This window comes from Brassica rapa, chromosome A02 (genome assembly GCF_000309985.2).
Source record: "Brassica rapa cultivar Chiifu-401-42 chromosome A02, CAAS_Brap_v3.01, whole genome shotgun sequence".
In the NCBI taxonomy this organism is placed as follows: domain Eukaryota; kingdom Viridiplantae; phylum Streptophyta; class Magnoliopsida; order Brassicales; family Brassicaceae; genus Brassica; species Brassica rapa.
In genome coordinates, this window is record NC_024796.2 from 29,102,033 (window position 1) to 29,115,939 (window position 13,907).

The window sequence follows — 13,907 nt, forward strand, 5'->3', positions numbered from 1 at the left end:
TTAAATATTTTAAAATACTCATATCTTAGAAATAGTTTAGAAAATATATTTATATAAATATTTTTTTCTTGAATAATATTTAATTATAATTTTTTGTATTTTTTTTTAACTTTTATAATAAAAATATTGTTTTCAGATAGCAACAAAATATATATAAGAATTATCTTATTTTTAAAAAAATTATAATTTTATTATATTATTTTAGAATCAAATATTTAATATTAATATAATATATAAATTTTATATTATTAAAATAAAATTTCTTTTTAGTTATATATAAAATTCATTAAGGGTATTGTTTTAATTAACAGATTAGCGAATCAGTTAGAAATTAATAATAAATCAATAACCTATCTAAAAGTCTAAAACCTAATAAAATATGACAAATAAGAAAAACTAACTAAATTTTAATATAAAATAGAAATTTAATATTATTAAAATATTGCCTATATTCCTAGATCTTTAAAATTCCGTACGAATAGCCTAGCAAAAGGTGTCTGATCACGCGCATCTCGATCATCTTTTGTAAACCCTTTTGCACCAAGTTGGCTAGCCCCACAAGCTAGCATGAGGGTGCCAAAAAAGAGAATAAAGTTCAAAGTGAAACTAAATATCCCAATGAACAAATTTATCAGAAGTCCATATTTATGTGGATGTCTATATGGGACAAACAATTTTTTAGACAATTATAGAATATAGTCACGAAAATCAATCCTAAAATATAATTTAAAAAACTATTTAAACAAACCATCAAAATTTTCAATATTACACCAAATAAGAATATAAAAACCAACTATATTCTCTTCGTGTATAATGTGTTGTGGTAAGATTCAAAAAAATTAACTTACTTTACAGTAAGGAAAAATTAGATTTTTAATTCCAAATTTACAGTAAAAACAAAACATTTTATAAAACTAAACAATTGACATAATAGTACAAAAATATGAAAAAAAAAATCAAAATACTATCCGCGCGTAGCGCGGACAAGGACCTAGTATCTATAAAATAAGTGTACATGAGTTTTTTGTCTCTTTAATGAAGGTAAACGTGAATTTTGGTACCAAAATGAAGGTTAAAGTGAAATTTTCCCTTTTAAATTTCTACATTTTAGAATTTTGTTTTTACAAAATAATAAGATAGTTGATTTCACTATTTATATATTCATAAAATTTTATAAATTTGAGTTTTATTATATTTGATGTATAAAATATGTGGTATACAATTTAAATTTGTTTTAAGAAAAATAGAAATATATTTTATTATAAATATAAAACAAATAATACAAGTATTATTTTTACTTATATAATTGTATATATAAATTATTAATTTATAATTTCAAGGGATCTATATATTTACATGAGATCTTATAAAATATTATTTTATTATTTTGTTGATGTGTGTCAAATTTTAAATCGGCTTGGAACCAACTAAATTATATCTAACAGGGGAAAAAGAAGGTTGGTAGAGCTGTGAGTCTTGTAAACGAAACTTGAGTTTAATTAACCAAACGTAGATTTCATTTATATGTTTCTAATTCTATAGTGAAACACATACATGAAATTTTCAGAATGATCATTACATATTATGAATAAAGAGACACTTATGGCCAGATATCTGAGACGCAGCTAACAGCTTCGCTGGATACATTACCAAGTCCAGGGCTCGAGTTCTGTCCAGAGATGGTGATTCCAGGGAACAGAGATTGGTCACTATGGACTGTAATGGCCGGTGAGGTGTTATTTCCTGTGTAGTGCAGACTGTTGATGGAATGTTGTGGTGGACTTAGATGAGTTTGTAAAAGTTGATTCAAGCTGCTAGTGAGGGAACCTCTAGCTATCAAATCTTCTGCTAGTTTCACCTTGACTCTCAGAGTCTCAACATCTGATTTGAGAACTCTGTTATTTGTTCCAGCACTACGAAACTGTTGTGTTGCGTCTATGAGCTGCTTGTAGAGTGTTGAGTTCACTCCTTTCAATGAATCAACCTTCAAGAAAGCACAAGGTTACCATCAAAAAGCACCAAGCCAGCTATTTGTTAATCTTACCTGAGATTCAAGATCTGCCAACTGCTCTTGCTTCCTTTGCCTTGAACGTCTTGCTGATATTCTGTTTGAGTACATCCTGAGTTCACAGAAAAAAACATGATCACCTTCTATATATGTCTCTCTCTTTGTGTTTCACATATAACTTTTCACATACCTTCTAATACGTTTTACATCATTGGGATCATTAGTCATTTCAGACTGGCTAGCTTCTGTCTCTGCATCTTCTTCATCAGAGTGATCATCAGTATATACACTCACGGTTCCGCGAGCCGCTCTTTTTGCCTCAGGTTTATTGGCTGACACTGGACTATCAGCTGACAGATTCTCTTTACAGATAAGAGAGTCAAACAAAATGAACATTAATATCAACTTCAACAACAAAGAACATATGGAGTCAAGTAAAAAAGAAGCTAGAACGTACCACAGATTGAGGACTGTGCATCAATAAAAAGTCCAGCTGGAGTCAAGATCTCAGACTTCAAAAGACTATCTCTTAACTCACATGTGTAATCCTGCAACCAAAATATTTTTACCAAGACTTTTAGTACAATATATGGCTCTTGAACAAGAGAGACAACTAGACAAAGAAACTGAAGACTAACCCAGTTCATTAGATCAAAAGAAGGGTCTAGAGGGCTTGTGTCAAGAATAGATTCTTGTCTAGACAACAACTTAGTGAGTAACTCTTGTAGAGCCAACTCGGAAGCACTTTTCTTCATACCAATGTCTTTAGCTGTGTGACCATCCATTTTTTTCTATGTGAACACACAAGTAGAAGATATTTGGTGGGAAAAGAGAGGAGGGGAGGTGTAAGTTGTGATAGACGTCTTCTTTATATAAGCCAAGCCTCTCTATCTTCTTTACTAAAGTTGTATAAGGCATCTTAATGGCTAAGTAAAACTAAAATTGCTTTGTCAATGCAACGTCCTCAACTTTTTTCCTTTTAATGACAACAATAACAAAAGCTAATATAAAAGCAAAGCCAGAGAGATCTTAGGCTATGTATTGTTTCTTTCTTAGCTTCTATATATGTCAACAGTTTTATAGAAGATTATGGTACCAAATATATACTATGGATAAACTTAGTCCTTTAAGTAGAAAAGACATTCTAAGGTAGCCAGAGACTGTCAACATGAAGTTATCAACGACTATTTCAAGATTAATATACTGGTGAATTAGGTTTAATAGTTAACCAAAACAAATATACGGGTCATATTGTCTGAATAAAGTTTTTCAATGAATAGCTAAATAAACGAATAATGTCTTGTTCAGGCCTGGTATCCTACTATATAAAGGAGACTAAATCTCTCTTTTCTAAGCCATGCCACATGGATAAAATATTGTGAACCAACCAAGATGCCATGTCATCCGGACTAGGCTTGAGTTAAAAAAAAAGCTATTTTCTGAGCCCATTCGACCCATCTCCAAGCTCATTCTCGAGTCACTCTCTCATAAGCATAATCCCGTGTTCTAAACCTCCCGTGTTAAATTTTTTAAAACACTCATATCTTAGAAATAGTTAAAAAATATCTTTATATAAATGTTTTTTTCTTGAATAATATTTAATTATAATTTTTTGTATCTTTTTAACTTTTATAATAAAAATATTGTTTTCAAATAGCAACAAAATGTATATAAGAATTATCTTATTTTTAAATTTTTTGATAATTTTATTATATTATTTTAGAATCAATTATTTAATATTAATATAACATATAAATTTTATATGATTAAAATAAAATTCATTTTTAATTATATATAAAATTCATTAAGGGTATTGTTTTAATTAACACATTAGCGAATCAGTTAGAAATTAATAATAAATCAATAACCTATCTAAAAGTCTAAAACCTAACAAAATATGACAAATAAGAAAAACTAACTAAATATTAATATAAAATATAAATTTAATATTACTAAAAACTATATAAAGGAGACTAAATCTCTCTTTTCTAAGCCATGCCACATGGATAAAATATTGTGAACCAACCAAGATGCCATGTCATCCGGACTAGGTTTAAGTTAAAAAAAAAACTATTTTCTGAGCCCATTCGACCCATCTCCAAGCCCATTCCCGAGCCACTCTCTCATAAGCATAATCCCGTGTTCTAAGCTTCCCGTGTTAAATTTTTTAAAACACTCATATCTTAGAAATAGTTTAAAAAATATCTTTATATAAATGTTTTTTTCTTGAATAATATTTAATTATAATTTTTTGTATCTTTTTAACTTTTATAATAAAAATATTGTTTTCAAATAGCAACAAAATGTATATAAGAATTATCTTATTTTTAAAATTTTTGATAATTTTATTATATTATTTTAGAATCAATTATTTAATATTAATATAACATATAAATTTTATATGATTAAAATAAAATTCATTTTTAATTATATATAAAATTCATTAAGGGTATTGTTTTAATTAACATATTAGCGAATCAGTTAGAAATTAATAATAAATCAATAACCTATCTAAAAGTCTAAAACCTAACAAAATATGACAAATAAGAAAAACTAACTAAATTTTAATATAAAATATAAATTTAATATTACTAAAATAAAATTCATTTTTAATATATATATATATAATATTAATTAAGGGTATTTTTTAAATTAATAAATTAGTGACTTAGCTAAAAATAAATAATAAATCAATGATTTAGCTAAAACCTAATAAAAACATGACAAATAAGCAAATTTACTAAAATTATGGATAATACAAAATTAAAATAAGAGTTTTGTTAAATAAAACACAAGTTTGTCGTATCGGTGTTACAAAAAAAAACAATCATTAATAGTGTCGTAGGAATTATGTCTTTCCCATTAGCGAATAAAATTGAAGCAGAGTGTTGGAGGATAGCTCAACGTATAGACGAGATTATGGAGATTGATATGGGAGTTGAGGTAACAGACACAACTGTTCCTTCGCAAAGAAACACTCCTGTAAGACATCCTGGATAAATGAAAGAAACATATCTGGACTTGGCTTTGTGTTAATGGATGGTGACTTTCCAATGATGTTTGGAGCAAGGACCGATATACACGCACCAAATCACCACTGCAAGCGGAAGCTGAAGGTTTGCTATAGGCAATGCAAGTGATGCTGAAGTTTGGACACAGAAAGATGGTCTTTCAATCGACTGTGAACAACTGATTATACTCATTCAAAAGGAAGAAGATTGGCATGAGTTGGATTTGGAGCTCGACGAAATACATGCTGTATCCAAAGAATTTTCTGAACTTTCTATTGCTTATATTCCTAGATCTTTAAAATTTCGTACGAATAGTCTAGCAAAAGATGTTCGATCACACGGGTCTCGATCAGCTTTTGTAAACCCTTTTGCACCAAGTTGGCTAGCCCCACAAGCTAGCATGAGGGTGCCAAAAAAGTGAATAAAGTTGAAAGTGAAATTAAATATCCCAATGAACAAATTTATCAGAAGTTTATATTTATGTGGATGTCTATATGGGACAAACAATTTTTTTTAGACAATTATAGAATATAGTCACGAAAATCAATCCTAAAATATATAATTTAAAAAAACCATCAAAATTTTCAATATTACACCAAATAAAAATATAAAGACCAACTATATTCTCTTCATGTATAATGTGTTGTAGTAAGATTCTAAAAAATTAACTTATTTTACAGTAAAGGAAAATTAGATTTTTAATTCTAAATTTATAGTAAAAACATAACATTTTATAAAACTAAACAATTGATATAATAGTACAAAAATATGAAAAAAATCAAAATACTATCCGCGCGTAGCGCGGCCAAGGACCTAGTTGTTTTAATATTTTCTACGAAAGTTTGCTGAATCTCTTGACTGTTGATATGAAATAAAGATAGAAACGTAAGAAAATGGTTCATCACCACCAACAATACCAAACAAACAAAAAAACTTAAGAATATTCGGGTCACAACATGCATCTTCTCTTCTTTCATGCTTTTGTTTTCTCTTACTTTTCTTCATATGCTTTTGGAAAGCAGATCTAAAGACCTTTCTTTTCTCCAGCACCAGAAATACTTTTACTTCTCTAGTGTTTGATTTAACTTTTGGGTGTAACCCAACTTTTATTTCCTTTTGATCTGCGGTTCCTTTATAAAGCTAAAATATTTCACAATAAAACAATAAAAAGAAACAAATTATTAAGAAATCAAAAGTTATTTAGATCAGAAAATAGAATCCAAAAGTATTTTCAATTAGCTTCTTAGGAAGAATTCGGATCTTGTTAACGAACGCATCATGAATAACAAATAGTAATCCCATGCTATGCGTCATATAAATATACACTTGGTTCAGTTACAAGATTCATATATTAGGTACGTAAATACGGGAACCTAACGAAAGTTACAAAACCATGCCCGAGGTGCAATACCAGCAAGTCATGGAATCTATAAACTCTAGTTAGGGAGGGCTCATTAAAAGACATGCGATGAATCAGTGCATGTTTTTATGGAAATATCATTAACTTCAGAAGATGACATGCAATATGCACGCATATTTGTTTTTAATTAGTCTCCTAAAACGTGTGTGTATGTAATTATTTGAGTATTTACGCATCATCAAGCTCGTTTAGTTCACTTTGGTGTGATGATGAATGGCAAACTCCATTCCTCTTTGGCACATATGTGCAAGCCTGCTTGAGCCAGCGGAAATGGTTGGTGATTCAGCAATTCAAAGATGAGACTGACTGATTTGGTATACCATTTTCACGCATATACAACATCCGTTAATTTTCACTCTTATACAATTGACAAAATGAAATGTCTAGCCTTTTATTATATAGTCTGTGAAAATTTTATTAGTCTCAAATATCTCTGTTTTGATCATGCCGCTCTCAGGACCGGCTCAGGTGCAGGGGTGAGCAGGGCGATCGCCCAGGGTCCAAAAGAGAGAGAGGGGCCCATTATGTTTTTGAGTATTCAAAAAAAAAAATTTGTCAACTGAATATACGAAGTTTAAGAGGCAGAACCGATACAGCTAGAAAATTATAGGAATGTTCGTATAGACTGATTTTTCTTTTCAAATCAAAAACGTTTCGCGTTCCCCAAATATCTTTTCCCCACTAAATTCTTCGTTTCCCATTAGAATTCCATTTCCCCATATATAATTCCAAATTTTTTTTATTTTATGAGATCATGCTCTGTTCTATTAATATTATTTTATTTTTTAAAATAAAACTTTAAGTAACTAGGTTTATATATTTAGACGGATCAAAATTTTATTCCTAATTATATGTCACTTCTTTCTAGACAATTAGATTGTATCATGGTGAACATTGAACAACATTTTGAAAACAAGTGCTAATACAAATTTAAAATCTGATGGTATAAAAATAATTTATGTGAGAGAATTGTTTTTAATACGACTAATCACTTCTAATCCCGTACGTGAGCATGATAATATTTTAAGCATTTGGTTTCATATTTTGATAAACTATACAATTTTGTTAGGAATAAATAATATTTTAAAAGTTAAGGGCCTATTTTGAAAAATTGCCCCAGGGCCTATGAAATGGTTAAGCCGGCCCTGGCCGCTCTTCCTATATTCCACTACTCATGTAACATACTAGTCAATAATTATTCATGTGATTTACACGATCAAATCATCTCCGACTTACAATCTTCAATATTCTTCAGAAGACTGACTATAATGTTCTAATTAAGTATATATGGTTCGTGGTTTGTACGTCGACCATTATAACTAAATTATTTTCCAACTAGTTGATGTCCCGCACCTTGTGCGGATAAATATATATGTATATCTAAAAAATTTTAATTCTATTTTTTATAAGATAATAATAATTGAATTAGATACAAATTTTAAATTATTATAAATTATATTATTTCAATATTCATATTGGTAATCAATGTATTAAATTATATTATTTTGTTTCATATTTTTATTTATGTGAAGTTGATTTTGGATCAAAATATTTTTATAGTAATAATAACTAAATTAGGAAATTTTGTATGTGAAACTAACACATATTTTATTTGGACTGAAAAGAAATCATGTGGTACTAAAAAGATTATTAAAAAACCATAAATATAAAACATTAACAAATAACAATAGTTTAGAAGTGTTCAGTAAAACCAAACCATTCAAAACTGAACCAAACCGAAATAGAGAAAATAGTATGGATTTGGAAGTACCGAGGATGTTATGTTTAGAAAGCATCAATATATGAATATGGTTCAATATATTAAAGGATCAAACCGAATAAACAAAAGAAACCGATTAATTCAGATATATTAGTATATTTATATATAAATTTTATAATAATCTGTATTTGATCAATATTTTCAGTAAAAATCAGAGAAATTGGCTATAATATTAGTCATTAAAATTTTAAAATGATAGAAAAGTAATGATGATATTATCGATAGATATTGTTAATATCTATTTATTAATTCCTAAATATCATGATAATTATATATTAAAGCATATTTAAAAATAATATTAGTATATATATATATATATATTGGTAAAATATGTTAATGTTTATTAATTATTTTAAATATCATCATAAATATATAGATATCAAAATAAATAAATTAAATAATAATATTAATTACACTAATGATTTATCATATAACTATGGAAAAGATGAAAAATAAGCAAATTAACTAAAGAAACTGATTAATTCAGATATATTAGTATAGTTATATATAAATTTTATAATAATCTGTATTTAATCAATATTTTTCAGTAAAAAATCAGAGAAATTGGCTATAATATTAGTCATTAAAATTATAAATGAGAGATAAGTAATGATGATATTATCGGTACCTATTATTAATATCTTTATTAATTAAATGTCGTAAATATCATGTTTATTATATATTAAAATATTTTTTAGAAAATATTAGTATATATATAGCTAAAATAGGTTCATGTTTATCATGATTTTAAATATCATGATAAATATATAGATATCAAAATATAAAAAAATTAATGATAATATTAATTAAACTAATGATTTATCCTAAAATCATGGAAAATATGACAAGTAAGCAAATTAACTAAAATCATGGAGAATAAGCCAAATAAGCCAAACCACTTCATAAATAATAGTATAGAGAGTTTCTGCAAGTTTAGCATGACGAATCATTGGATTAGAGTTTCCTTGTCAGCCCAAAACCAATATTGAAACCTTAAATATTATAGTGTGCTAGACATATAAACAAGAAGTGGCCGGAGGCCGGAGAAAGTGGCTGAAGTCCTAAAAACCTACGTTGCACGGAAGCTTCATCGGATGTTCGCTTCCCGCTTCGAACCAAAATCAGAATCGGAACCTTGTGGAAGCTTACGGAATCTCGCTTCTACAACGCTTCTAAAATATTCTCTTTAAAAACACGTTGGAAGCTTATGATTCCGTTTTGGAATCACGCTTCCGTCCTTTAAAAAAACACAATGTCTTATATCATAAAATATAAAATTATAGTTTTTAATTTATATAAAATTCAAATTTAAATAGTATTGAATAGAGAGAATAGAAATATACAAATATTAAAATTAATACTATAAATTATCTTTATGCATTGAGGTTTTGATTAAAGATAAATCATATATTTAAATATATTATGTCAATAAATTATAAAGTATTAAAAATAATTAATATAATAATTTATTTTAAATTTAGTTTATGTATATTTTCACAATTTTAATATGAAATCATTTCAAAATTATTATAAATGAATAAAGACTTTAAATTCAAATCATATAATTTGAGTTCTAGATTTTTTAAATAAAATTCTTATATATATATATATATACGCTTCCAACACATACCCGCTTCCTAATTTTTTTTAAAAGCTCACTTCTGCGCTTCTATATGTTTCCGCTTTCAAGTATCCGCTTCTGTTTCCATGTAACATGGCTAAAAACCCAAAAAGAAGAACACATGATGCATCTGGTCCGGGATGAACACTTCAAGATCTCACCCAAGTGACATGAAAAGAGAAAACATATAGTTTTAAAGTTTGTTTCATTCAGTAGGATATATATATATTATTCCCTAAATTATTGGTCTACGCATGCATGACCTATACAAGGTATTTTCTACTCATATAGAAAAATATCATGGATGCATCTATTGTTTCTATGTATCAGCATGCAATCTTGAATATTATAAGCTTTTTTTTTTTTTTGAACTTATTATAAGCTTTTTAGGCCAAGACATTATCAATATTCTACAAGATAATCTGATTTCCTCTTGCTGTCGAATTTATATATCAAGGCACAGAATGTCAGGAAATAAAGAAAAAATACATTTATAATTTATGAGAAAAGGAAAAAGGAGAGTAACCTTGGCTATAAATGTTCTTTCGAACACAGTTATACTTAAGTCGTCTTATTCGATTTTTTTTTTCTTCTAGTAGTGCCAAAAAAACTTCCAATAATGAAATTTATATTCAAAAACCTATAACCCTGTTAAAAATTTCACAAGCATATACTATACTAAAAGCCAATGGTAGTCATAATTTTTTTTTTAAATATAAAAAATTCAAAACCCTAATAAATTAGCACGGTCACAACGTGCTCAAAAAACGAGTGGTGCTAGTGAAAAAACCTCATCTACTATTAAATTTGCATCACTCAAAGCTACACACTACACAACGTGCTCGAAAGACGAGTGGTGCAAGTGAAAAATCTCATCTATTATCCCATATCGCATCACTCGAAGCCATACACGTACACATCTCTCCCCATTTCCTATCATACTCATCATAAATTCATAAGTAATCATACCGTAAACCTAACCTATCCTTACTATAAATACCACCCTTTGTACCACACAAATAAACATCACAACTGAAACAATAACCCATACCAAAAACAATAATGAAAATCCTCTCACTTTCACTTCTCTTGCTCTTGGCCGCTACGGTCTCCCAAGCCCGCCCTTCTCTACCTGCGCCTAAGCTCATTGAACTCCTCACATCAATCAACGTCATTGAGGACGAGGCCGAACTCTTTGAGAAACAACAACTCGCCATTAACTACCACAACTGCAGAAGCTGGCACCTTGGTGTTGAGACCTCTAATATCATAAACTTCCAAACAGTGCCCGCAAATTGCAAAGACTATGTTGAAGACTACCTCACTTCCGACCAGTACCGTGCTGACTCCAAAACGGTGTGCAAAGAAGCTTATTTCTACGCCAAAGGACTTGCTTTGAAGAATGACACCGTCAATGTTTGGATCTTTGACCTTGACGAGACCCTCCTCTCTAATGTTCCCTTTTACGCTCAATATGGATACGGGTATACACATATTTCTATTAATATTAGTTCTACCTAGACTGGTTGCATTGATCACATAGTACCTATCTGATGTCAACATATAGAAATACACATTTTAATTTATTGTATTGATTTTAACTTATCATGCATGACTTAAGTCTCCATGCAGACATAACAAGTCATGGGCATAACTAAACATTGACCTTTAGTCTCCAAATTTTTTAGAATTAATATATATGACCATAGGTCAAATTGTTAAAAAAAAGTTTTTAATAAAGTTTTTAAATTGTTTAATTTCTCCAAAATTTCAGAACCGTCTGCATCTCCATGACTACATTGTGATTTCATGTAAAACTACCTTTTTTCTTGTTTTCAGGACTGAGAAACAAGACCCGAATGCGTTCAAGAAGTGGCTGGAGGCTGGAGAGGCTCCCGTGCTCCCAGAGACTTTACATCTTTACCAAAACATTCAAGAACTCGGGATTGAGCCCGTCTTACTCACTGAGCGATACCAAGAGTTGGAGGAAGTCACTCTAAAGAATCTCGAAGCTGCTGGTTTCACCTATTGGAGACAAGTCTTATTTAAGTAAGAATAATTGAATTAACTAGATTAATCATATACAGTAATTAAGTATATCATATACTATTTAAAATGGAGGGACTTATGTAAATGTACACAGGCCAACGGGTTCGAACACAAAGATATCAAACTTCAAGTCAAAGGAGAGGAAGAAGCTTGTGAGGAGCGGCCACACTATCATTGGGAATGTGGGAGACCAATGGGCTGATTTGGCTAAAGACAGCCCTGGGAGAAGGACTTTCAAGCTCCCTAATCCACTCTACTACAAGAACTGATTAAGCATCTTTCTTCATGTATTTGTTGTTCCCATGCATCCACCTCCTATGAGCGAGTCCATATATCCTATCGCAACTAAATAATTAAATGAATAAAATGGAGTTTGTTTTCATTTCCATATTATTAAACTTATAGAATCAATCCAATAAACATCTTCAAGAGTTCTAGTTATGAAACACCCATTAATTATTATGTTGATAACTTCAGTAGGCAGAAGAAAAGAAAATGGAATTAAGTTAATAGTTGGACAATTAATAGTTCTTCAAGCAGAAACCTTTTTTTTTTTAGCACAGTTCTTCAAGCAGAAACCATCTTTCAAAATTACTCACTTAAAATGTAAAAAATACCATGATTCAAAATTCACAAGCATACAAAAATGAATAGCCAACGGTAGTAAATAAAACATATACCTAACCAGCACGGTGACAACGTGCTAAAAACGAGTGGTGCAAGTGAAAAAACTAATCTGTTCTCTTAACTACAACGGAACCAATACACAGTTTCACAATCACAACTCGATCGAAGCCATACACGTACACTTATCTCCCACTCGCTGCCGTAGTATCATCTGGAACATTGGAGACCAATGGGCTGATTGGGTAAGCTCCCTTAACCCATTTTGCATTGAAGACCATTTAAGCATCTTCTTTAATGTCTTATCGGTTTGTCCCCATGCATCAACCATCTTCTTTATCTGTGTTAATCTTTGTAGCCAATGCTATATTTAAATGTCCAACGGATCCTAACCTAACTCCATATCGCATTAATTATTATTTTTAATTGTGGAGAAAAATAATAAAAAAGTTTATTTTTATTAAAATAAAATTTAATCAAGTGGCCATAAAAATGATCAAACCATGAAAAGTAACAATATTAATCATATACAATTTAATATTAGTTACACGAATGGATTTTTTTTTCTTTTTTGTAAATGTCATTACTTTGAGTTTCTTTGAAATACTATTAGCACAAGCAAAATAATGGATGCAAGTCTATCGGTTTGTGCATGTTGATTTGTCAATTGTAATCAAACATCTTCACTCGTTTTCATATAAAGTTCTATTTAACAATATATATAACAATACCATTCACATCAATAATTTTTTGGGAGCTAAAATCAATATTATACTACATATATATATTATTACTATTCATTGTCATTTGTTAAATATTCGCGTCCCCACTTACTCGATTGCTCACTTATTAATATTTTTAAACTATCATGAACCCAATTTAAAAGAGGATTTTTAACGTTAAAACTCTTCAGTTAAATTTGTTTGTTTTGTGTAAAAACCTTCGAACTAAGTATTTAACGAAAAAACTCCTAAACTAACTTTATTTAATGAATTAAATCCTAACATGTCATAATTATCATTATTACCGGTAAATCTTTAGTTTAGGGGTTTCTACATTAAGTAAATATAGTGGAGGAGTTTTACCATTAAAAAAAAATCAAAATTTTATAATATTATCTAAAAATTAATAGATTAAATTTTCAAAATTAGCATTTTTAATTTTCTTTTGTAAATATATGAGTTTGGTGTGTTTTTAACATCAACATTATATATGTATAAATTAAAAATATAAAAACTTAGAAACTGTAATAAAAATTATATCTTATCTAATAAAAATGTAATAATAAATCTTTAGATAATTTTTAAAAATGTAAAAAACAAGAAAATTATCTAAATATTTACATGTAAGAAAATTATTAAAATATTAAAAATGTAAAAACCAAGAAATTTTAA

At 28.9% G+C, this 13,907-nt stretch overlaps 2 protein-coding genes across 2 annotated transcripts; one reads left to right on the plus strand and one right to left on the minus strand.

Annotated features, from left to right (window-relative positions):
- Positions 1-1,474: 1,474 nt before the first annotated feature.
- On the minus strand, positions 1,475-2,886 carry LOC103854786 (basic leucine zipper 9). The gene is made up of 5 exons (XM_009131752.3): positions 2,647-2,886; positions 2,466-2,556; positions 2,199-2,370; positions 2,045-2,120; positions 1,475-1,984 (listed from the first exon to the last, which is right to left on the minus strand). Exons 1-5 carry the CDS (start codon positions 2,791-2,793, stop codon positions 1,601-1,603), a joined length of 870 nt encoding a protein of 289 aa, XP_009130000.1. The 5' UTR covers positions 2,794-2,886; the 3' UTR covers positions 1,475-1,600.
- A 7,961-nt stretch (positions 2,887-10,847) lies between these two features.
- Positions 10,848-12,277, plus strand: LOC103854787 (vegetative storage protein 2). The gene is made up of 3 exons (XM_009131753.3): positions 10,848-11,324; positions 11,680-11,889; positions 11,984-12,277. Exons 1-3 carry the CDS (start codon positions 10,903-10,905, stop codon positions 12,156-12,158), a joined length of 807 nt encoding a protein of 268 aa, XP_009130001.1. The 5' UTR covers positions 10,848-10,902; the 3' UTR covers positions 12,159-12,277.
- The last annotated feature ends 1,630 nt before the right edge of the window (positions 12,278-13,907 follow it).